At 38.3% G+C, this 23,723-nt stretch overlaps 3 protein-coding genes and 1 long non-coding RNA gene across 4 annotated transcripts; 3 read left to right on the forward strand and 1 right to left on the reverse strand.

Moving 5' to 3' along the window:
* Positions 1-6,508: 6,508 nt before the first annotated feature.
* Positions 6,509-7,113, reverse strand: LOC122063040. The gene has a single exon (XM_042626694.1). The coding sequence runs from the start codon at positions 7,038-7,040 to the stop codon at positions 6,615-6,617; it is 426 nt and encodes a 141-aa protein (XP_042482628.1). The 5' UTR covers positions 7,041-7,113; the 3' UTR covers positions 6,509-6,614.
* Positions 7,114-8,274: 1,161 nt separating this feature from the next.
* On the forward strand, positions 8,275-12,251 carry LOC122063029 (D-xylose-proton symporter-like 3, chloroplastic). Its single transcript, XM_042626683.1, has 14 exons — positions 8,275-8,749; positions 8,857-8,960; positions 9,130-9,208; positions 9,335-9,394; positions 9,514-9,580; positions 9,662-9,786; positions 9,899-10,000; positions 10,097-10,474; positions 10,587-10,634; positions 10,747-10,809; positions 10,990-11,070; positions 11,180-11,278; positions 11,437-11,574; positions 11,920-12,251. Exons 1-14 carry the CDS (start codon positions 8,486-8,488, stop codon positions 12,052-12,054), a joined length of 1,743 nt encoding a protein of 580 aa, XP_042482617.1. The 5' UTR covers positions 8,275-8,485; the 3' UTR covers positions 12,055-12,251.
* Positions 12,252-15,312: 3,061 nt separating this feature from the next.
* Positions 15,313-18,161, forward strand: LOC122063037 (ribulose bisphosphate carboxylase/oxygenase activase, chloroplastic-like). Its single transcript, XM_042626692.1, is given in 8 exon segments — positions 15,313-15,502; positions 15,900-16,216; positions 16,294-16,399; positions 16,485-16,570; positions 16,658-17,130; positions 17,254-17,514; positions 17,517-17,534; positions 17,814-18,161. Coding segments are annotated over 8 exon segments (1,422 nt in total). The 5' UTR covers positions 15,313-15,457; the 3' UTR covers positions 17,930-18,161.
* A 1,294-nt stretch (positions 18,162-19,455) lies between these two features.
* On the forward strand, positions 19,456-22,980 carry LOC122063039. The gene is made up of 4 exons (XR_006135193.1): positions 19,456-19,698; positions 19,825-19,919; positions 21,872-22,588; positions 22,702-22,980. It is a non-coding gene; the product is annotated as an uncharacterized LOC122063039 (long non-coding RNA).
* Positions 22,981-23,723: the final 743 nt, after the last annotated feature.

Genomic DNA, 23,723 nt, shown 5'->3' on the forward strand with positions numbered 1-23,723 from the left:
TGAAGGATTATTAAGGGAAGATATTTTTGTAACCAAGGTATTGCATACTCACTTTATTGCCCTTTTAGTATTTTTTTTTTAATGAAGGTAAATCCTATTATTTTACATAAAAAATGCATTAAATAATTTTCATTATTTTTTTTTATGACAATATTCATTGTGCAGCAGCAATTAGATGTAGTTCAAGGACGCCAAATTAACAACAGGCAAATCATCATCAAGGTGAGCTTCTTTAAAAATTAGGTTTATTTATTGTGGTTATAGTTAAATGTCAACATGGTTGTAGTGTTATAATTAGTTTGCTAAAATTATATGTTTTCTCCTTAACAAAATTTTAATGACTAATGAGTGAACCAATATGAACTCTAACGCTATACTACCAGAATTTACTGGTTTCAAGGGTTGGTTATGTTTGATAAAATAACAAAAAGGTAAAAAGACCAAATTCTAATGAGTAATTTTATTGAAGGATGAATTAAATGGGGGTAAACTAGACACTTCACTTTTTATAAATTAAAATCACAAGATATATTCACAATTGAAATTCTATAGGTATTTTTGTCATTTCATCTAATTTCTCAAACCTCTTCTCTTGTAAACGAGCTTCAAGTTGGAGATTTATTTAAAAAAAAAAAAAATCGAATAGGGATTTTTCTTCCCTGATTTTCTTAACGTCTCCGAAGAATAAAGGATTACTCCATCGGTGCCTCCCAACTTTGTTCACCCGATCCCATTCCTTCAAAAGGATCAATCCCAAAAAGACTCTTCAAAGATAATAGCATCAGATGATTTATTTTCATTCACCCTTTTGTCCTCATCATTAAATGACTTATTTCCACAATAATAACTAGTTATTTTGTGATTTTTTTACTTGGAGTGATCTTTATACTCGACGGACTCCTCTTGTCTCTCATTTGACTTGTCTCAACCCTAACCATCACCTATAATTAAAGCACTATGGCCCTTTGACTTCTCCTCACCGCAACTTTTCCATTGTGTATTATTCATCAGCAAAGTAGAAACAACTTCAAGTTTGAGAGAATCCTCATTGAATAAAAGTGTAGTCATGATCTATCAAATGAAGTAGAGTGAAACCAACGAGAGTAATGCTTGTCTTCTTCAACATCAAAGTGCACCTCAAACTTATCTCACACTGACAACCGAAGGTCATATAATTTTTTCTCCAAACAAAAAGTGTAATTCACAAGATACAATTGGATCATGTTGTTCACTAAATCCTTCAACTTTAGTCACTAATCTTCCATCATCTTGGTGGTCTTATCTGATTTCTTCCTAAGGAGAACGCCCACCTAGTATAAATTTAAAATTATCAAAATATCCCAAAAGATGTTAATTAATCAAGAAAACATAATTAAACTAACTTAAGAAAGGTCTGAAATAAAATAACAAGTATTTAAATATGGTGCAAAAACGGACTGATTTGGCCATTATTGTGTTGTTGGTTATGTGGACCACACTTAAAAGGAATTTTTTAACTTTTTTGCTAAATCGATGCCCTAACTTCATACCATTGGGTAATACTCTAAATAAGCTTCGCAATGATACTTGGTTCACGAAAATTAGACTTCCAGGTTAAAATTTATGAACTTCGAAATTTTTAAGATAACAATAAACTAAGAGGGTCGAACCTGTCAAACCATGGGTCAAAGGATGGTTGGACCAACAGATGACCCTTGAGTCAGCCAGGCAAACCTGTGGATCAACCTGAAGTTTGGCTTTGGCTAACGTCGGCATAAATTTGAATTTACTTAACAGTGAGAGCTAATGATATAGGATATTATTCAAGCCCTCTTGAATTCAACAATCTAAAGCATGATTTGGTCCAGGCATTGCATGCCACTAAGTAATTTAAATGTACCATGGCCCGTTCTATCAAAAAAAGAAAAAACAGTATACCATGGCCCATACAAGCTAAACCAAAGGCCAATTTTATTAGTTGTCACTATCAATTATTAGAATTTCACTGGCCCAACACATCATTTGATCAATATCAATATTTGGTGTACAGCTTAGCTGAGTTTAGAATCAGAACAGAAGCTTAGGAACTCAATCCATCAGTTGGAATATAACATTTCTACAAAAACAACAATAACATCCAAGAAATAAGAGAACCAAAGAAACCAGACTATTTGTATAGTTGGATGAAGAAACAACAAATTTAAGTTTACTTCTTTTGTCTCTGGCATAATCCGTTAATCATGAACAATCGAAATATGAGTTCATATGGCAAAGGAGATATCACAAGTTTAAGAGCGAGAAAATCCACATAATAACTAACTTCCAGATGGCTTTGGGCATGGAACACTTGATGGGTTCTTCTGGAAATAACATGTCCCAGATCTAATACAACTGGAGAATGTTTAACCATCAAAGATATCCCATTTATCAGACAAACAGAAGATACAGTGGAGGGTCCACAGAGCCATTTATACATAACTTGATGGTTACACATCATAATCTGAACTAACCCATTTCCTGACAAATTACTTCACCAAAACCTAGATTCGATGTCATATCATGAGGATAGTGTAGATGTATCCGACTGTCTCCTAAGAAGCTACCAAGAACCATGTGAAATGCATGAGGATAGTGTAGATGTATTCTTTCAATAATTTCTTTGAGGCTTCGATTGTCTTCTAAGAAGCTATCAAGTGTTGGGGATCCTTTACCATATTAAACATATAAATAACCCTATAGTATTTAGAATACAAGAATCATAAAAAATATTTAATCGTGGATATAGTCCTTAAACCAAGATCAATAAAATACTCCCTTCATAGATCTTAAAATACATAACCATATAGATTTACCATATCTATAATAATCAATGGGACATCTATGACATGAACCATAAATGGGAATAGACAAATACCTGTGTAAGTTTAGAAGCCCCATGAACATAGATCATGAACCTCTGTCCCATGTGATTAAACATTACTCTTATGAAGATGACAATGATGAACTACGCAAGTGGAGTCCTTCTACTGAGATCTTCTGCAGTCTCTTACTCTAGAGTTACCTCTCTTTCTGTGCACTTGCTTTTGTGAGAAAGCCGTGCTCCCAAAACCAATAAGGCATTAACTAATGGCTGCAAGGACCATCAGTATTCTATTTATAATAGAATCCCTAAACCCTATTCCCCTCTCACAATGGAAAGAGCTAGGAGTTTCCTAATCAAAGTGGGTCTATAATTGCTTGGGCCCAATGGATCAATCAGTATCAGTTAAGCCCACATAAAAATCCTAAGACCAAGAACCTCCTTATGTGAAATGCATAATCAGTAATTAAGGGAATTATTCAAACACACCTCCATTTGCCCAGAACTCACAACTTATCTCTCTCTCTCTCTCTCCTCTGATTTCAGTCTTTTCCTTGATTTCCAAATTGATTCTCTATTTCTCTTTGTGTTCTGTGTCCTAGATTCGTTGATTTGTTCATAGGCAGTGAAGATGCATTTGCTTGTGAACTGCACCAATTGCCACACACCATTGGGATCCCAATCGATGCGCTCTGTGCCAAGCCATAACCCATATCGCAGATCCCCGTAGCCTCCCTTCTCCTCCCCACCGTTCCTATGATTACTATCCTACCCCTACGCCACCGGCACCAGCACCAGCTCCTTCCCCGTATAACCATGCTCCTCCTGGGCCTGCCCCTTCTGTCCACAGCCACAAGAAGGCGGTGATATGTGGTATATATGATATCGGTACTCTAGGTGCAAGCTCAGGGACTATATCAATGATGCCAAGTGCATGCGTCAACTACTTGTACGCACCGGCACCTGCTCCTTCCACTTGCAACCATGCTCCTCCTGGGCCTCCCCCTTCTGCCCACAGCCACAAGAAGGTGGTGATATGCGGCATATACGATATCGGTACTCCATGCACGAGCTCAGGGGCTGTATCAATGATGCCAAGTGCATGCGTCACCTACTCGTACCCATCGGCACCAGCTCCTTTTCCAGACACCTACTCGTCGGTTCCTTCCCCGTACACCTACTTATACACAAATTCTGTTTCCCCGAATCCTCCGTCATCATACTTACAGGTATGATACCAGATACTAGTTCAGTTTTCATTGCTTTGTTATGTTCAATTTCCCCTTCCAGGCCTGGCTTTTTTTTTTCTTCTTCTTCTTAAAGTCCAATCTTAATATGTGAGAAGAATCACGTATTGTTTCCATCATGGAAACTCTGATGTCTGTTTGAGTTTAGAAGGGATTGTTGCCTTTTTCAATTTTTGTTTTGGATATATTGAATATCATGATCATGACCTTGGAACAGAATTTCCTTTCTTAAATCTTCAAAACCCAAAACAAGGTGAGTGTGCCAAAAACCAGAATGCTGCGACCGGAAACTACAGGTAGGAGATGAGAGAGGTGTTGGGTAGATGATTTTGGGGAAGATGATTATGCTAAATTACCTTTTAACTCTTTGTTGAAAAATCAAGTTAAAAATCTTGGTTTTTTACATTTTTCATTTGTGAATGTGATTTTACTCAATTATCCTCATAAATTTATTTTCAATCAAGTCTTTAATTGTAGTTTGAAAAGGGAAGTGGGTGTAGACACTGTTATGTTAATATTTTCCTAGGGGGGAAAATCTGGCTATAAATTTCAAATAAGATTGAAAAAATTTCCCATGGCCATGTGTAAATTTTTTGCCATTAGAGAATAAAGTTTTAGTAATAAAAAAGAGACATTTCAGTAATTTTTCATTTTCAAAGTACAACCACTTACGCTTTCTTATATGATAGATTCCACTCTTGAGGCCATGGTAATTTTTTTTTTTAGAACTTCTTACCAATTTGAATGATTAGTAAGAGAAAATCTTGTTGGTTACCACAAGTTCATATCCTTACATCATTTTTTGTCATTTCTAGTATAATAAATTTTTTCAATGAGGTAACTCTTATATTTAGGGGAAAAAACATTAAAATTTAGGTCTAAAATTTTGTTCCAATTAAAACCTATGCATTTACTCTTTTTCCTATGAATTTTCATTTTTATTTTCAGGGTGACCAAAACTCGAAGTTCGGCAAAAATCTGTCAATGATTGCAGATGCCTCATCTGTAGGATCATTGGCTACAGGCATAGTAGGCCTAGGCATGAGCATCAACAGTAGCAGTAGCAATGCTTGTAGCATTATGTGATGTCCTGAACTTGATGGTCACATAAATTAATCGTCAGCTCCAAGATTAGGTTTTATAGGCATTTTGATGTGGAAATGTTCCGAATGCTATATGCTAGATCTTATAGCAAGAAGTAGGGTTGGCTTGAGATTGTGTTATATGGTGTTTCATTCCTTCTTCTTCTTTATTCCGTTGGTTCTTACTTGCTGTTTTACTTATCATATCTTTCAATTTCTTGGATTAATTTCCTATTGTAATGCTGTTATAAAGTTGCATTGGACTGTTATGATCTTTATTGTGTTGTACCAATTTGTTCTTATTATCTATCAAATAAAATGACAAAAGCCCACGAAATATGATTTGGAATTCAAATTTTTTTTTTTTTGACTAGAAATTTGGGATCCAATTCAAAACCCTATGGCACTAGGTGGAGATGTCCCAAAGGTATATAGAGAGCACATCAGTCCAAATTCTCAAATAATCTTAACATTCTCCCTCATGTGTGTGTGTATATATATATATATATATTATAGATATGACTTTGATATAGTGTTAAATAAGTTTTATAAAAAAAAAAATTTGAAGTTAAAAATAAAGTGGAAGAAGCCCACAAAAAGTGGAGCAAGGGATCTACTGGCATGTTATGAAGCGCCACCAAGATTGTTTATCCCCATGCTTTAACCCAAGGTTGCATCCGACCGAACAAGGGATAGACATAAAAATGAAGGGGAGAAAACAAACAAAAAAAAGGATATATTGTCCATGGCTGCAGGTGACTTAATGTACATAAATACTTTAGTTTGGATTTGGTCTCTATCGTTTCCTGCATTGGCATGCACTGGAAGTTCATTCCTTGTGAGGAACTATTTGCATCCCTAAAATTGGGGTAGAAAGAAAAAAAGAAGAAGGGGATAGGAGCGGGTAGGAGAAGCGAGGTGGGGCATAAAATTGTCAAAAAACCTCCTTAGTTGAGGGATGAACACTGTTACGTATATTTTTGTAAACCCAAACCCAAAACAATGTATTTTTGTTAACTGAAACATAAGTTGGATAAATTTATATAGGAAAACTCAAAAAGCGGATAATCATGTAATTTTTCATTTTTAAAATACGTAATTGGTGATGAAAGTGGTCAATGTTAATTCTGATTTGGATTGGATTGAATCGGTTCAAAAAAGCCCTAGAATTGGTGTAATTGAAGAATATTTCAACGATTCCAGTGTTTTTATCCTAAAATTGGCCGTATGGGGTCACCAATCCTGATCTGAATCAGACGATTCCCGATCCAATTAGCCGATCTTTGAAACCCTACATAGTTTGAGAGAGAGAGAGAGAGAGAGAGAGAGAGAGAGAGATGAAAACAAGAAAAAGAAAAATCAAAATACAGACTCACTATGAAAAGGGTTGGCGACAGAACAACCATTGTCACACTCATGGAAAAAAAAAAAAAAGTTAGAAGCTCATTAGATGTGGTGGTGAACGATACAACACTGAGAGTGGAAGAAAGAAAAAAGTGAAGAAGTTTTCGTGAATGGAGCAGTATTGGTGGCTGGATGCCTGCACCCATCACGTGGAGGTGCTGATACAGCAGCCTCTCCTTTCTTCCGGTTGTGGTTGACCGGCTGGCTCATGCCCCCTGCAGCTACGCCTTTATTACCTTCAGACTGAGGCAACGGCGGTGGTGCCACGATGAGGGGCGATAACAAAGGAATTGGAAGACGGGAAGCGGAGGAGGTGGAGGAGGAGGAGGAGGAGGAGCAAGAGGGATTATCAGCAGCAGCAGCATTGTAGTTCATGTTGTGGTCCAGTTGTAGAGCAGTCTTTGGTGCCTTCTTCTGTAGCCTGCTTGGTGATCTCTTATCTCCTTCTTGGCCTCCCTTGTCCTCCATTGTTGTTCCTCTCGTCTATCTAGTCTCTCTCTCTCTCTCGCTCGCTCGCTTTCTTTGTTTCTAAATATTTAACAGAGGGACGAAAAGAGAAAGAGATCCGAGAAGGATGGATGGCCTTGTCAGGTAGAGCGGGAAGAACGGGTTTCAGTTATGGAGTTTTTGGTAAAAACGTACAGAGAAAGGGGATTTTATCGGGAATTGGACAGAGGCAGTTACAGCACTTCAAAAATGGGTAACGGATAATCGAATATCTTTGCTGAATGCTCTCGCGTCGCGTCACGCGTCACGCGTCACGTCACGCGTCACGCGTCACGGGCCAGTATTAACCTCTCCCTTATATTGCCTACGAGACGTGAACTGGCATGACCGAAAATGGGCCGGCCTAAGCTTGGTCTGGTCTCTCCAGGGTCCTGCCATTAATGGTAGCAGTGTGTATTGAACGGCTGACAGCACTTAGGTACATAACCTTAACATTGGATGCATGATGGGCACGTTAGAGGAGATTTGGTTCGTAATATTATGAAGAGGTAGGGGATGGATTTAGGGAATGGTATTGGTATCTATTGATACAGGTCTGAATCATATTGGATCAACAAGTATCGTTCGTTTTTGCCTTTACTTCTTTCTTAAAATCTAGCACAACCTGACAAAATTGAATTGAACTAAAATCAAACAAGACAACAATGAAAGCAATAAGACACTGAATTGTTTTAAGAAATTTAACTAAGTCAAATTGAAACCGGTCTATCCTTATTGATACATGTTTTGATTTCATTAATTCTCACATTAAAACCAATCAAACCAAACCAAAACCGATGCAAACCAATCATCGACATCCCTAATTAGGAGGGTTGTGGTTTGCGAGTACATATCCCTTCCCAACGGCTAACCATATCACCCCATCTCACATTCTCACACTGTCCATGGGTGTGGGACCACTAGATGGTTTGAGATGGGGCAGATGGGTTGGGGTGGCTACCTGCGGAGGAGAGCAACCTGATTCGTGGTTTGGACTTTGGACCCACTTATACATTACAGGAAGTGGAAGGGGAATGACCGAATGAGCATCTAAGTCGTGCGTAGTAGACACGCTAATATATTGTGATTTCCAGTATCTACTTTTTAACACCGTTGATTGATGTTCACAACACAATTGTACGGTGATTAGAGGGTCAGAGGACAGAGAGAGAGGTCTATTACGTGGACGATGGAAGACCAACGATCACAACGGAAGAGAGAGAAGCACTTGAACAGTGTCTGCTGAGCCTGGAATGGAAGAAGAGGATCTGATAAGTTTAGGAAGAATTAACAGAAGAAGAAGAATAGAAAATGAGAAGACGAGAGAAGCTCCACCTGCAACTCTCCAAGTGGAGTGTATACAAATATCTCTGAACTGATATCTCCAGCGTGGCAAAAGACGATCACTCCTCACAAATTTCACAACAATGGCTTTCAGTATCAGTGCTTGTGCTCAACCCCTGTTGAACCTCGGGCTCGCTCAACCTTCTCCATCCACCAACACCAAGAGACCCGGGTCTCAACAGCTACTATCTTCCTGCATCTCTCCTCTGTCTTCTCGCCTTCCCTGCAAGTATCAGATTTCAGATGGGACCTTCTTTACTAAGGCATCATCACTGTCCTCAGGAGCCGGAGCCGGAGCTGGAGCCGGAGCCAGAGCCAGAGCCAGAGCCCGACTGAGAACACACAAGGTTAGGGAAAACCTAAAAACAACGGGAAAAGATTCGAATCGCTTTTGGATATGTTATTTCTCTGTTGCTGAAAATTTAATTTCTTGAATTGCCTTGTTTTGTTATAGGTTTCTGCTCAAACACAGGGAGGGTATTCCTCCGGAGGGGAATCCGATCCTCTTTCTGAAGTTGCAGCCCAAGAGGTCTTTTCCTGGTCTTCTGTAATTCTGCCGTATGTTCTTGTTCCTTATTTGTTTCTCTTTTTCTCTCTCTTCTGTTGGGTTTCCTTAGTTTCTTCCTCTCCCTACTCCTTTGTGCTTTATACCTTAATGCCATTCCTATTCTTAAAGTTCTTTCCCCCGTCTCTTCTTTTTGCCTAACAAATTAAAATTACATTCCAGGTTTGTATTCCCCGCCTTGGGAGGTTTACTATTTGGGTATGACATTGGTGCCACCTCTGGAGCTACCATCTCTTTGCAGGTAAGTGGCAACTGAACTACTCTGTGTCTGGTTCACGTTTCATTTGATTTTACTGAATGCGCGGAGGATTGGTGTTGGCGAAAGCCACGCTTCTAATCTGCTTTGTGTGATTTCATTATTAAATAGTCACCCGACCTTAGTGGAACAACATGGTTCAACCTGTCATCAATACAGCTTGGCCTTGTGGTAAGTTTCCATGCATATATGTTGTGCATTACTTGTCAAATTAGAGTGTACTACATTTAGCACTTAGTGGAGATGGATCTTGGCTCATTGTCTTTTCGTTTTATCATTCTTGTATGTAGGTTAGTGGTTCTCTTTATGGTGCTCTGCTTGGATCCCTGCTTGTCTATTCAATTGCAGATTTCCTTGGTACCTATATTACTAGCCTATCCTCTTCCACTTACTTCCCCGAAATGTTACTTATACAATTTCTTGGGTTGTTACATAAAGGAAGGAGACGAGAACTTATTATAGCAGCCATGCTGTATATACTTGGTGCTTTGATCACTGGATTTGCTCCCGACCTTGGTGTTCTCATTATAGGACGGCTTCTCTATGGCACTGGCATAGGTTTGGTGAGCTGCTTTTGAACCCTTTTCACTCTCAATTTTTATTTTTCAGGTCAAGGAATGTGAGATTTTTCCTACTCACACCAATATCATGGTTAACAATCTTTGGTTTCAACAGGCCATGCATGGAGCTCCTCTATATATTGCAGAGACTAGCCCATCTCAAATCCGTGGAACGTTAATATCTCTAAAGGAACTCTTTATAGTTCTTGGGATACTGGTATTCCTTTTCTATTAGTAAACTTAATATATATATATATATATATATGTATGTATATTTTAAGTGGGCATGCTCAGAGTAATGGTTTCTGTACAGTTGGGTTACCTTGTGGGAAGCGTTGAGATTAATGCAGTTGGAGGGTGGCGTTACATGTATGGGTTTAGCGCACCAATTGCAGCCTTAATGGGGTTAGGCATGTGGAGTCTACCACCATCTCCTCGCTGGTTACTTCTCAGGGCAGTTCAAGGTAAAGGGTCTTTACAGGAATACAAAATGAAGGCTGTCCAAGCCATAACCAAACTGAGAGGTCGTCCAGCCGATGACCAGATATCTGAGAGGCAAGTAGAAGATACCCTCATCTCACTGAAGTCAGCCTATGTGAACGATCCGTCCGAAGGCAGCTTATGGGAAGTATTTCAAGGTTCAAGTTTGAAGGCCTTCATAATAGGTGGAGGCTTGGTCCTGTTTCAACAGGTATTCTTTGCTCCTTAAATATGCCAAATGACTGGCTCTTCAATAGTTTAACGGTATGGATCTTGGTGACAAAAATCTCCACTTTCATTAACTTAACATCCTACTCTGACAGATAACTGGACAACCAAGTGTTTTGTACTATGCCGCTCCCATTCTTCAGGTACAGAATGGAAATGATATCTTCATGTGGCACAGAATGGAAAGACTTCCACTCTTTAAGGACTGATAGGATTAGCTGATTCTTGACCTCTTCTCATGAAACTCTATTGCAGAGTGCCGGATTCTCTGCTGCTGCTGATGCTGCCCGTGTTTCAGTTGTAATCGGTGTGTTTAAGGTACCATCACTCTATATCTTCTCTTTTGGCATCTTACAAACTGGGTTTCTAGAATACTGAATGTTAAAGCACTGGTGTAGAAAGAAGGAAGATCTATGATGCTTGAATTAGTATGCAATATTATATGATTTGTTGATTCTTGAAATTAAAGGCAGTGATTTTCTTTTAATCTTCCTCCAGTTATTAATGACAGGAATAGCCGTCTTTAAAGTTGATAATCTTGGCAGGCGACCTTTGTTGATTGGTGGTGTCAGTGGCATTGTATGAATAGTACTCCAAATTTATTTTCTTCATTCTCATTCTTCCCTTCAATTTGTTAAATGGTAAAGATAATGTGAGGGTCTTCTTTGTGCCTTCATGTATGTGACAGGCGCTTTCATTGTTTCTGCTCTTTGCGTACTACCGATTTCTTGAGGGCTTCCCTCTTGTTGCTGTGGCTGCTCTCCTCCTCTATGTTGGTTGCTACCAGGTTAGTTTCTTGCCTCTTCTGTTGGGTTACCATATTTGTTTAAGTTGATTTCTGAAAAGAACACATCTGTTTTAATCATGTGAGCCTGTGAATTTATTGCTTGCCTGATTATCAAGAAGAATGTTTCTTGGCTGATGTGCTCTGTTTACCATTTTCAGATATCTTTTGGACCAATAAGTTGGCTAATGGTGTCTGAAATCTTCCCACTTCGTACAAGAGGGCGTGGGATTAGTCTTGCCGTTCTTACCAACTTCGGTTCAAATGCAATTGTAACCTTTGCTTTCTCTCCACTGAAGGTATTGATTTAATGGATGGAAACTTTTTCTTCAAAATAACAACTAAATCAAGCCCCATTCCCACATATCATCAGTTTTTCTTTTTCCCTCCCTCTCAGAAGATATTTGGATTTTTTGCCATTGTTGCTCTCAGCTTATAAGCTCTCACCTTTTCTTACTATTGTGCATCTTACTGCTCCTACTAATTGGTGTAGTTATTGGTCTTAATTGTATATGAACAAACCATCCAAATCAAGCTCCCTTGATTTAAACATGGATATTTAATTCCAGCTTAAACAGTTCTTGTTTTACATGTAAATTTACTTGTATTGAGTTATCGGGCTAATATTATATATATTCCTGCAGGACCTCTTGGGAACGGATTACCTTTTCCTCCTGTTTGCGGGTATTGCATTGGTATCACTATTATTTGTAATCTTCTTTGTCCCAGAAACAAAAGGCTTGAGCTTGGAGGAAATTGAATCCAAGATTTTGAAGTAAAACCTCCGAGTTCCTCTCTATAGGACAAAAAAGCTGTTGTCAGCTCCTTGGTTCTTCATCTTCGTGGGGTGGATTTGAATGAATGATTGAAGGGTCCGGGGTCATCCATTTGTAACTGAATCACTAAAGCAGATGTACTCTAGAATATAATTTCAGTAGCAAGGAGACACAGATCTAAACATAGATCCTTATATTAACATTTTGCATTGTTGGTAATGGACGGTTCTTCAGCACTGGTAACAGACAAAGAACAATAACATGAAGAACCCAAAACTTTGAAGGAAACTGCTGAGCATGAAGGTTCCTGAAACAGAGAGGAAAGACAAAATTAAAACTAAGATATACATTGTTGGTTCTTTGAAAGATATTTATTGACCTAAAACAGCCCTCAACCATACCTTTTGGTCTCCATTCTCTAGCTCCAGTGGATAGAGGCATCAGATCAGAGAACAGCAGCAACAGACCTGGTGGACATGGATTTTGATTAACTAATCAATGACTTGTGAAACTTGTGGCACCAAGCCACCAACTGGGGACTCCAAGGGTCCATAGACCAGTGGGTTTGTAACCATTTGAGAGATTAGTGTAACACACACTTATCTTGAACTAAACTTCACAATTGCTTAGATTTTGCGCAATAAATTAACATGGGCTGTTTAATGTTTTATTATTATTTACTATTAAAAATGTGATACTGTACCCTTATCTGATTATCAAATACATAACGTTCTGATCCTTTGTCTTCCAAACCATTCTATGGTTCCCTAGTTTCCAAATAAAGTATTCCATTTTCGAAAGAAATAGTTAAAAGTGACGCATAAAATAAGGGAAAATGATTGACTTGCTGACGGTATCGTACTATCATTGTGCCGTCTCAAACTCTCTCTCCTTCGTGGAAAGTGGGCACTCCTGTATACGGATTGTGCAGCACCCCCTCCCATACTCCCGTTGGCTTGGTGTGGGAGATTCTATTCTACACCGGCAGTGTATCAAGACCCTACCTGTTAAAATAGTCCCTTCCTGTCCTTTATGATGGGGTTGATTTACTGTGGAAATAAATATTGGGTCTGAAGCTCCTAAACATGCAAATGTTTTCATTTTGAAATTGGGGTGGAGGTATTATCCGTGCATAGCTCATTTTTCTTTTGCTTCTACCTTAATCCCTATTTCTAAATATGCTTATATTGTTATTTTTAATACATATGGTGATGAAGTAAAATTTTCTTCCCCCATAATGAATAAAAAACTCATGCATCTAGGATTATTATTACTTTTCTCCTATTTATTTGGCAACAGAAAATTTTCGTCACTAGACATCATTGTTAAAAATTAATTAATTTTCTTGTCGTGCTTGGCTCCCATCCAAGTAAGGATGTGAATTTGTAACCGAAACCGAACCGATCCATTTACATCGAAATCGTAAAACCATTTAGTAAATGGTGCTGTTATGGTTTCAAGTTTCAAGCCGATTAGCTAAACGGGTCGGGTCGGTTTTAACCGCGAAACTCGTTGGTTTCAAACAGAATTGAAACCGTTTAAACCGACTCGATTAATCCGTATGACAATTAACTAAAGAAGGGCAGTAATCCGTATAAAAATTAACAATTAAATTAAGTGTTCATCCCGCTTTGGTATGATTTATTGCAATTCAGTTCAAGTTTAGGCTTTAGATCATGAACTTGTAATCCATATATGTTACTATATTATTATATTATCATAGATGTGATGTTTTGGCTGAACCACCTATCATTTTAATATTTTATGCTGTAAGATGCTAGATTTGGATGTTGTATGATATTAATTCTAAATGTTTGAGCACGGCCATGCAAAGAAATAACACTAGATTATCAAATTAAGACGTACCATTGTTAATATAGAATCTCTTATTTGTGGTTGCTAATTATTTTTTGATAAACTTATGATCTTCAGTTTAGAGATGGTTGCAAGTTATAATAAACCGATTGTAAACCGTTTTACAAATCGTATGGAATAAACTGAAATCGAAACCGTTTAAAACCGTGAAACCGACACCGTTTAAAAATTGTGGAAACCAAAATCGTTTATTAAACGGTCACGGTTACAGAAAGTGGAACCGTTTAGTAAATGGTGCGGTTATAGTTTTAGTCAAATAAATGTGAACTGAACAGATTTGCACCATTTAACCCGAAACCGAACTGATTAACACCCTTACTTCCAAGCACAATGATGGTCATCAATGAAGGAATTCCTCCTTTACCTTAGCTCAAGAAAAAATCAACCCTTCGATGATATTCCCTACATATTTTTGTTAAAATATTATATTGATGTGTATATATTTGTAAAGTTTTCATTGTATTTTTATGATATGAAAATTTTAATTGATTAAGAGGTAAAATATAAGAATTTCAATAATGCTATTTGTAAAGCAGCCTCTAGGTTTATTAAATCTAAAAATAATCATATAGTTAAATACTGCTATAAATATCAAATAAGATTGGAAAAATTTCCCATGGCCATGTGTAAATGTTTTGCTATATTTTTGCCACTGGAGAATAAAGTTTTAGTGACAAAAAAGAGACATTTTGTGATACTGGATTTATGCGATACGAGTGTTAGTAGTTTGTTATATGAAAAAGTTTATCTTCAATGTATATGAAAGAAATACCCATGGATCTAGGGTCATTATTACTCCTATTTGTTAAAAGCTCAGAACACCCTTAATTGTTCCATTGGTTTTAATATCACCGAAAAAAAAAAAAAAAACTTGGAATCCACTTCCGTCTGATTACCACAGGTAGTTATATCATGCATACCTTACATTATTGTAAGATTTAGACAAACTAATACAGACCTATCATTCTATACAAGAAACAAAGGAACCAAAGGGGACAAAAAGAGCAATAAATTTTGAAAAAATAGTGCAGCTCCTCACCTTATCTCACTTCTCATAGGCTGGAATCTGAATAAATTCAGGATTCCTCTTCTTTTATCTATTTATTATGAAAAATAATTTCATTTCATTTTTAACTTAAAAGGGTATGTGGTAACAGGGGAAGCCAAATTTTAGTGGAGAAGATAACAGCTTAAACCTAAACCATAGAAGGCACATAGTTGCAGAAGCCTCCATTTTGTATTTTATCCATAACCGGTAGCATTACCTAAAAGGTCGCCACGTGTTAAGCGGCTAATCTCTATTGTGTGGCCGTTGGAATTCGCAAGCCAAACCACAGGATTCCCACAGTTCATCTTCACATCCAAACCCCCACTGTTATAAGCCTTTCCCACTCATCAACTTCTCTGCTCAAGAAAGACTCATCACCCAAGAGAGAGGCTTACAAAGACTCATCACCCAAGAGAGAGGCTCACACACCACTCCGCCTTTCAGTCCTCTCCACCTTCGATCACAGCCAGTTGGATCCCTTCAATGGCTACCGCCGTCTCCACCGTCGGAGCTGTCAACAGAGCACCGGTACTATGTTATTCCCACCCTTTTCACCCTTTGTACCAATCCTTGCTTCTTTCTTTCGCTTGAATTGTTGCGTTTCTTTAATTTCTTTCTCCAAAATACATTCAAAATTATAATGATCATTCATGGGTATATCTGTATTCGAAGATTTCTTTTGCCCCTTAGTTTTGCTTTTTCGAGTTCTGTTGGATTTAGAGAATAGAGAGACAAAATCTGTAGTTTCATTTGAATTTCACTTTTAATTTTTGTTCACGGGTATTTCGTTTATGGGTTTCTCAAAATTTTCCCCAAATTTTCTTTTCTAATTTCAGTTTGATTTGGGGAACATGTATAAGCTGTGATTCTGTTTGAATTTGTGTGTTAGTCTGGGTATAAAGAATTGGGTTTGTCTTGGATGCAGCTGAGCTTGCACAGCTCTGGTGCTGGGTCTTCAGTTCCGAGCTCGGCCTTCTTGGGAAGCAGCTTGAAGAAGGTGAGCTCCAGTTTCACCCACCCGAAGATCTCATCTGGGAATTTCAAGGTGGTTGCGGAAGTCGATGAGGATAAACAGACTAACAAGGACAAATGGAAGGGTTTGGCCTTCGACACCTCAGACGACCAACAGGACATCACCAGAGGGAAGGGAATGGTGGACTCCCTCTTCCAAGCTCCCAGTGGAACTGGAACTCACTACGCTGTCTTGAGTTCATACGAGTACCTCAGCACTGGTCTTCGCACGTAAGCAATTTCCTCTGTTCTAATTCCGATAAACAAGTACGATACTCTGTTTTCTTAATTTTTTGGCAATCGTTCAGGTACAATTTGGACAACAACATGGATGGATTCTACATCGCTCCTGCTTTCATGGACAAGCTCGTCGTTCACATCACCAAGAACTTCATGTCCTTGCCCAACATCAAGGTTGGTATCTTTAATTCAATTCTGTCAAAAAAAGATGTTCTTTTTTGGGGAAATCAAATCAAATATGGGATTCTTCTCGGTACAGGTTCCTCTCATCCTGGGTATCTGGGGAGGCAAAGGTCAGGGGAAATCATTCCAGTGTGAGCTCGTCTTCGCTAAGATGGGAATCAAGTGAGTTCAAATTCAATATTTCCTCTGCAATTGGATTTGATTATATGTTGTTAATTTTGATGCTTGATGAAACGGTGTGGTGTGCAGCCCAATCATGATGAGCGCCGGAGAATTGGAAAGCGGGAACGCCGGAGAACCGGCGAAGTTGATCAGGCAGAGGTACCGTGAAGCAGCAGACATAATCAGGAAGGGAAAGATGTGTGCCCTCTTCATCAACGATCTAGACGCAGGAGCTGGTAGGATGGGTGCAACCACCCAATACACAGTGAACAACCAGATGGTGAACGCCACCCTCATGAACATCGCCGACAACCCAACAAGCGTGCAGCTCCCAGGGATGTACAACAAGGAGGAGAACCCCCGTGTCCCCATCATCGTCACCGGTAATGACTTCTCCACTCTCTATGCGCCTCTCATCCGTGATGGGCGTATGGAGAAGTTCTACTGGGCTCCTACCAGGGATGACCGTATCGGTGTCTGCACTGGTATCTTCAAGAGCGATAATGTTCCCCAAGAGGATGTCATCAAGATCGTCGACACCTTCCCTGGCCAATCAATCGGTATTAATTAAAAATCCTTTACTCATCAACTGTACTCATATAATGACTGACTGGATGCTGCCTCATACATGGGTGTTGATCTGACATACTAATTAACGGTCTTGTCGGTTACTTTGCTTCTAGATTTCTTTGGTGCTCTGAGGGCGAGAGTGTACGATGATGAGGTGAGGAAGTGGATAGGAGGAGTTGGAGTGGACACCATCGGGAAGAAGTTGGTGAACTCCAAGGAGGGACCTCCGACCTTCGAGCAGCCGAAGATGACACTGGAGAAGCTGCTTGAGTATGGTAACATGCTGGTCCAAGAGCAGGAGAATGTGAAGAGAGTGCAGTTAGCAGACAAGTATATGAGCGAGGCTGCCCTTGGAGAAGCCAATGCAGATGCCATTGCAGAGGAACTTTCTACGGTTAGCACCTTTTCATCCTAGCAGTGGCCTTCATGGAAGTGGGTAAATTGGGTGGAAAAGAACTAATTAATTTGAATTGGGAGCTGAGGTTTTGCTTTGTTTGAATCTGGAATTCTAGCTTCTCAAATGTGTATAGGAGCTTGTAGTTGTACTTTTGGTGGTAGAAGAATCAATATCAATCAATTAAGAAGCTTGGTCTTCTTCTTCCCAATTCTGTGTTCTTAAACTCTGTTTTGTTTATTTTCTTTTCTTTCTTCTGTCCCATTGTGGTGTATGCAGGCAAGGCGGCCCAACAAGTGAATGTTCCAGTCCAAGAAGGTTGCACCGACCCAAATGCAGCAAACTATGATCCCACAGCAAGGAGCGACAATGGGAGTTGCACGTACAAATTCTAAGGGCCTTCTTGCTTTCCTGAGAAAATGGAGCTGTGTGGTCAAAGAAGGATGATAAAACGTTAACGTTTGGGAAGAGACGGATAATTTATATATAAATAAAAATATCTGTAACCTAAGTGGATTAGTTATCCTGTAATTTTGTGCTGTAATGTATATTGCTGAATTTTAGGCTCCCTTTCTTTCTGCCTGTGTACACAACAGCAACAATAAATAAAACCTTATTCCAACTTAATGAGATCTGCTTCAATATGTATCAATATGTGTCAGATAGGGTTTCGTCCTACCTTTTTTGGGTTGGGGTCAAAATATACCTTAAGCTAGCTGATGAACTAGTAATACAAGTAAAGCAATATTACACAATATTAGGTATGAGTTAACCCACTACAATGTTCCTTCCTCAACCATGTACCTTTCTTCTTGACTTACCCTTGACTCCCGCCCCACCCCAAGGCTTTTTTTCGAGATCAGCATGTACCTCGGCAGTAATCCCTTCTGCCTCTGGCAGTGCTCCTATTCTCAACCCTTGTTTCTCCTCACTCTCACTCTTGTTTATCTTATTGGAATACCTCTCACATCGACACCGGTTGAGTGAGTTGGATTCATTGCATGTATGTTCGCCTAGATGTAGATAAGAGGATCTAACACTTGTACTTCTTGTCATTAAAAAAGTAAAGAATGGTATATATGGAAGCAAAAGGGTCATGTGTTGGATCCTCACATGTATATCCAAATGAATGTATATGAGCGGATCCAAATTCCCCATTGGATTATCTTCCTTCTTTTCTTTGCTTGGCTTGTCATGTTAGATTTCAATATACTCTGACAACGTGTGGATCCCTCTCCCTTTATTTTATAAATAATCTTGATCTATATCAATAACATTATCAATTATTAACAATTGGTGGACTACATCAAAACACATTTATTTTGGATTGGTAGAGGTAAGGGTGTCAATTTGAATTGAAATTAAAATCCGAAACCAAAATCAGCTGTTTAAAATCAAATTGAATTGAACTGAAGTAAGTTGATTTAATTTTGTTTTCAAAAGCTGGAATCTTTTTGTAGTTTGATTCGATTTTGATTTCACGTCTGACCTAATTGAATTATCTGTCTTTCGAACTGAATAAGGAATAGATAAAATTAATATATTTATATTTCGTAGATTCTATTCATTTTTTAATATTTGAGAAAAAAAAATGATGTATTTATGATCCTAATGATAAATTTTTTTTTTTTTGGTTGGTTGGTTGGTGAGGATATAAAAAATTAGCCCAAAACACCTAAAATAGGACCTAAAAACTAAATTAAAACAATTAAAGAACTGAATAAAGGCTGAAACTGAACCAAATTGATTCGATTTTGATTTTGAAAATATGTTCTCATTATCCGGTTCGTTTTTTTTTATTTCTACAATTTGTGTCTTCAACCGAACTGGAACGGACCGGAGTGAAACGAAACGAAATCCTTAGGTAGAGGCAAGATATTTCTTTTGTTACATATTGTGTTACCGCGTCTGAAGAATACAAATTACATATTAAACGACTCTTCATGGCGTTCAAAACCCTAAATTCTCGCGTAAGACATACGCTTGCCTCCTTCGTCCTTACGCTCCCTCACTTTCCCGCACAAAATCCTCCTCCGATAACTTCAAACCCTATCTCCTCTCTCCGATCATATCTCTCTGTCTCTCTTCTAGCATTCTTCAATGGCTTCTACGTTTACGACTTCTTCAAGTGAAAGGCATTCTTACTCGCTTACCTGAAAGAAAGGTATGTAGTTTCGCCTCGCCTGTCAACAACAGAGCTGGGAAGTTGTTGATTGAAGTTCTTATTGGTAATTTCGTCTTCCTATTTCCTTTTCTCATCTTCCGTTCTCTTCTCTGTCCACCACTCTAGTTGCCGTGAAACAAGCTGGTTAGGGATTTTGGTTGCAGGCGTACGAACAGTATAGCACGGACAACTCTTGGCCTTCTCCAAGCTTCACCGAGAAGGTACGTTTCTCTCTCTCTCTCTCTTTCTCTCTCTCTATACTTTGTTTATCTGCTTCTATGGTATATGGCTTTGGTTAGAGATTTTTTGTTGCAGCATCTAAAACTAGGTTTTCTCTCTTTCTTGTTACTGTCTATTGTTAGGGTTTTTAATTGGTGTTGATATTCAATCGATTCTGCTTCACATCACCTTTGATTTTCAGTCTTCGTTAGGGCTTCTTATTTATTACCTGAAGGAAGTTGACAGTGAGGCTATAAACTGATGTCTTTTGTTGGAAAATTTTCATTTAATGTTGAGTTAGTTTACTTTCCAGTAGTAGTTCACTTGATTTCGGCATACATTAAGTTTCACAAATGCCTCAAGATCGGATATGCTTCAGCATTGTTGTTTGAATTGATTGAATTTGACTTTCTATCTATGCCCATTTATCTTTTCCCCTGTATGTGATTCAGTTATGGTGAGAAGAACGGCCCTGTCATTTTGGACCTTCCCCAATCCATTAATCCTACTCAGTAAGGTAGAGATATTAGACATTCAATCTATCACATTTACTTCGATGACTGAAAAAAACACAGAAAATAGTTCAGAAAGACAACTGGGGATAGCTTCTTCCAGTTACCTGGTTATATTAGATCACCTAGAGTAGGGACAGTGGGTTTCTGAACTGGCCGTGGGATATTGTTGCAAGGGACATTCCTTTTGATTTGATGGTAATTTGCTTCTTACTGATGTCAATTACAAGAATTACAGTATTAAGCATAGAAAATTGTTTCAAATTTAACTAACTGATATCATAAGATGGTCATTGTGAAAATTCAGTTTATTGTGTTTATTAACTTACTTTTGATATTTGTGGCTGCAGTTGCGATTATGCTTCGAATAATTTCCTTGATTACTAATTATGCTTTTTTCATTATACAACTGTCTTGTCATAAGGAGGTTCTTCGTAGCTTCTTAGAAGACAGTCAAAGCCTCAAAGAAACTATTGAAAGAATATGTCTACACTATCCTCATGATATGACCCATTTGTTCATCGAATCTAGGTTCTAGTTGAGCTGGCAAGGTAAAAGGGGACACTGTACAGAAAGCACATTCCCATGTCGAAAGCTTTTTCAATTGAGATTCCTTGGTGTTACTTCTGTATACTTGATGACAGCCTAGAAGGGTAACAAATACCTGATGACAGCCTAGATGGGTTACTTCTAGTTCAAAAAGTACTACTCAACTTGATTTAGGTCTGATAGTCAAATTTATCTATGGAATGGCTTGACAAGGAGTACACAGTTGGATGGTAGTGGTAATTGTTTAGTAGATTACTTTTCCCCTTGCTATTTGCTAAAACTGCTCTCTACTGCAAAATATGTCTTAAGTTTTCACCATACGTCCCTGCGTACATATTTACTTGATTTATTTTACACTAAAATGGAATTGTAATATGATTCCAGATGCCAGTAGTGGAAGGTGCCAAAGTATTTTAGAGAAGTAATTTGTCAGGAAATGGTTAAGTTCAGATTATGATGTGTAACCATCATGTTGTAGCTTTTGGTTGTGCTCGTAAGATTTGAAGTCTTATGTGTATACTTGATATATAAGACATCGTTTTGCAATTCATTGGACTTCAGTTGTTTCGGGTCAAGCTTCAGTGGCCATTGGCCAATGACCTAAACCAGTGTATGATCATTGATAGCTACTGTTTACCTCTCCTTTTTCAGTTGGATATATTTGAGTTGTTCAAAATTGAGAGTCCATTGGCCCAAACCAGTGTATGATCATCGAGGGGAATCAGTTTCAGGAATGGGTGAATGAATGTCTTTGTTGGGCATACTTTTGATGCTGTAGAAATAAAGTTTTGATTTATTTTGTTCGTAGAATCCCTGTTGAAACATTTGGATAATGTTTTAGCCATCCAGTGAGGCTTGTACTGATATTTAACATGAGAGTTTAACATTTACAGGGCAGTTGGAACTGCAGATGTTGCCTTAAGAGCTCAACATGGCTATCACTGGTAACGCCAAATATCCCAGGCTTGATGGGAGTGCGTTTAACCCACAACATTTCATTATGTTTCGAAGCAATTTCAATTACAATTTTTTTAATTCAAGGTGCTATCAGAATCTTTGTTATTTTATTTTTTGTAGTTCATTTGTTTTCTTTCTATTTTTGCTTCTATTGTCATAGAGGATATCGTAGGTGCCTTCATGTAGTGATTGACTAATGAGATCAGGGCACCCGTATTGTCAGTGAGATTTCATTGCCAATAATTGATAAGATTGCACTATCATTCTATGTATAAATGACTCTGTGGACCCTCCACTTTATCTTCTGTTTGTCTGATAAATGGGATATCTTTGATGGATAGCATTCTCCAGTTGTATTAGATCTGGGACATGTTATTTCAAGAACCCATCAAGTGGTCCATGCCCAAAGCCATCTGCAGGTTATTATGTGGATTTTCTCTTAAACTTGTGTTAGCTCCTTTGCCATATGAGCTCATATTTCGTTTGGTCATGATTCACGGATTATGGCAGAGACAAAAGAAGGTAAACTTAGATTTGTGGTTTTGAATCTGGTGTATGTCATTATTTTTCCTGGTGTTGCCGTCTAGGTATGCAGTCTGGATCAACAGGTTGTTTCCTGGTGTTGCCGTCTTGAAAAGAAAACCTATTACATGGTATGTGTTTTCTTTGAAGTAACATGGGCTTGAACAAGCAACTGCTCGACTACGATACAATAAATTTTGCCGCCTCCCCCACCCCCTTGCATTTTCCTGGTGTTGCCTTCTAGGTATGCAGTCTGGATCGACAGGTTATTTGGCTTACCGTTTGGAGAAGTGGTGGTTGGATGTGCCTGCCCACCCACGTGCAGAGATAAGTGGCCTTTTTTTCATCCCACCATACAAGTAGTCTGGTTTCTTTGGTTCTCTTCTTTCTTGGATGTTATTGTTGTTTTTGTAGAAATGTTATATTCCAACTGATGGATTGAGTTCCCAGGGTTCTGTTCTGATTCTAAACTCAGCTAAGCTGTACTCCAAATATTGATATTGATCAAATGATGTGTTGGGCCTATGAAATTCTAATAATTGATATTGACAACTAATAAAATTGGGCTTTGGTTTAGCATGTATGGGCCATGGTATTTTTTTTTTTTTTGGGTAGTGGGCCATGGTACACTTAAAATACTTAGTGGCATGCAATGAATGGACCAAATCATGCTTTAAATTGTTGAATTCAAGAGGGCTTGAATATCCTATCAGTAGCTCACTGTTAAGTAAATTCAAATTTATGCTGACGTTAGCCAAAGCCAAACTTCAGGTTGATCCACAGGTTTGCCGGGCTGACTCAAGGGTCATCTGTTGGTCCAACCATCCTTTGACCCTTGGTTTGACCAGTTCGACCCTCTTATTTTATTGTTGTCTTAAAATTTTCGAAGTTCATAAATTTTAACCCGGAAGTCTAATTTTCGTGAACACATTGCGAAGCTTATTTTAGAATATTATCCAATGCTATGAAGTTGGGGGCATCGATTTAGCAAAAAAGTTTAAAAATTCCTTTTAAGTGTGGTCCACATAACCAACACAAAATAATGCCAAATCAGTCCCTTTTTGCACCATCTTCAAATACTTGTTATTTTATGTTAGAACTTTTTTAAGTTAGTTTAATTAAGTTTTCTTGATTAACGTCTCTTGGGGATATTTTGGTAATTTAAAATTTATATTAGGTGGGTGTTCTCTTTAGGAAGAAATCAAATAAGCCCACCAAGATGATGGAAGATTAGTGACTAGAGTTGAGGGATTTAGCAAACAACAT

Source organism: Macadamia integrifolia, unplaced genomic scaffold, assembly GCF_013358625.1.
Source record: "Macadamia integrifolia cultivar HAES 741 unplaced genomic scaffold, SCU_Mint_v3 scaffold1183, whole genome shotgun sequence".
NCBI lineage: Eukaryota > Viridiplantae > Streptophyta > Magnoliopsida > Proteales > Proteaceae > Macadamia > Macadamia integrifolia.

Excerpts from the sequence above, each read along its gene's own strand:
- LOC122063040 (XM_042626694.1), bottom strand. The coding sequence starts at position 7,040 with ATGGAGGACAAGGGAGGCCAAGAAGGAGATAAGAGATCACCAAGCAGG.
- LOC122063029 (XM_042626683.1), top strand. The coding sequence starts at position 8,486 with ATGGCTTTCAGTATCAGTGCTTGTGCTCAACCCCTGTTGAACCTCGGG. Across the intron at positions 8,750-8,856 it reads CCCGACTGAGAACACACAAG|GTTTCTGCTCAAACACAGGG; the intron begins GTTAGGGAAAAC and ends GTTTTGTTATAG. Across the intron at positions 10,001-10,096 it reads TTATAGTTCTTGGGATACTG|TTGGGTTACCTTGTGGGAAG; the intron begins GTATTCCTTTTC and ends GTTTCTGTACAG.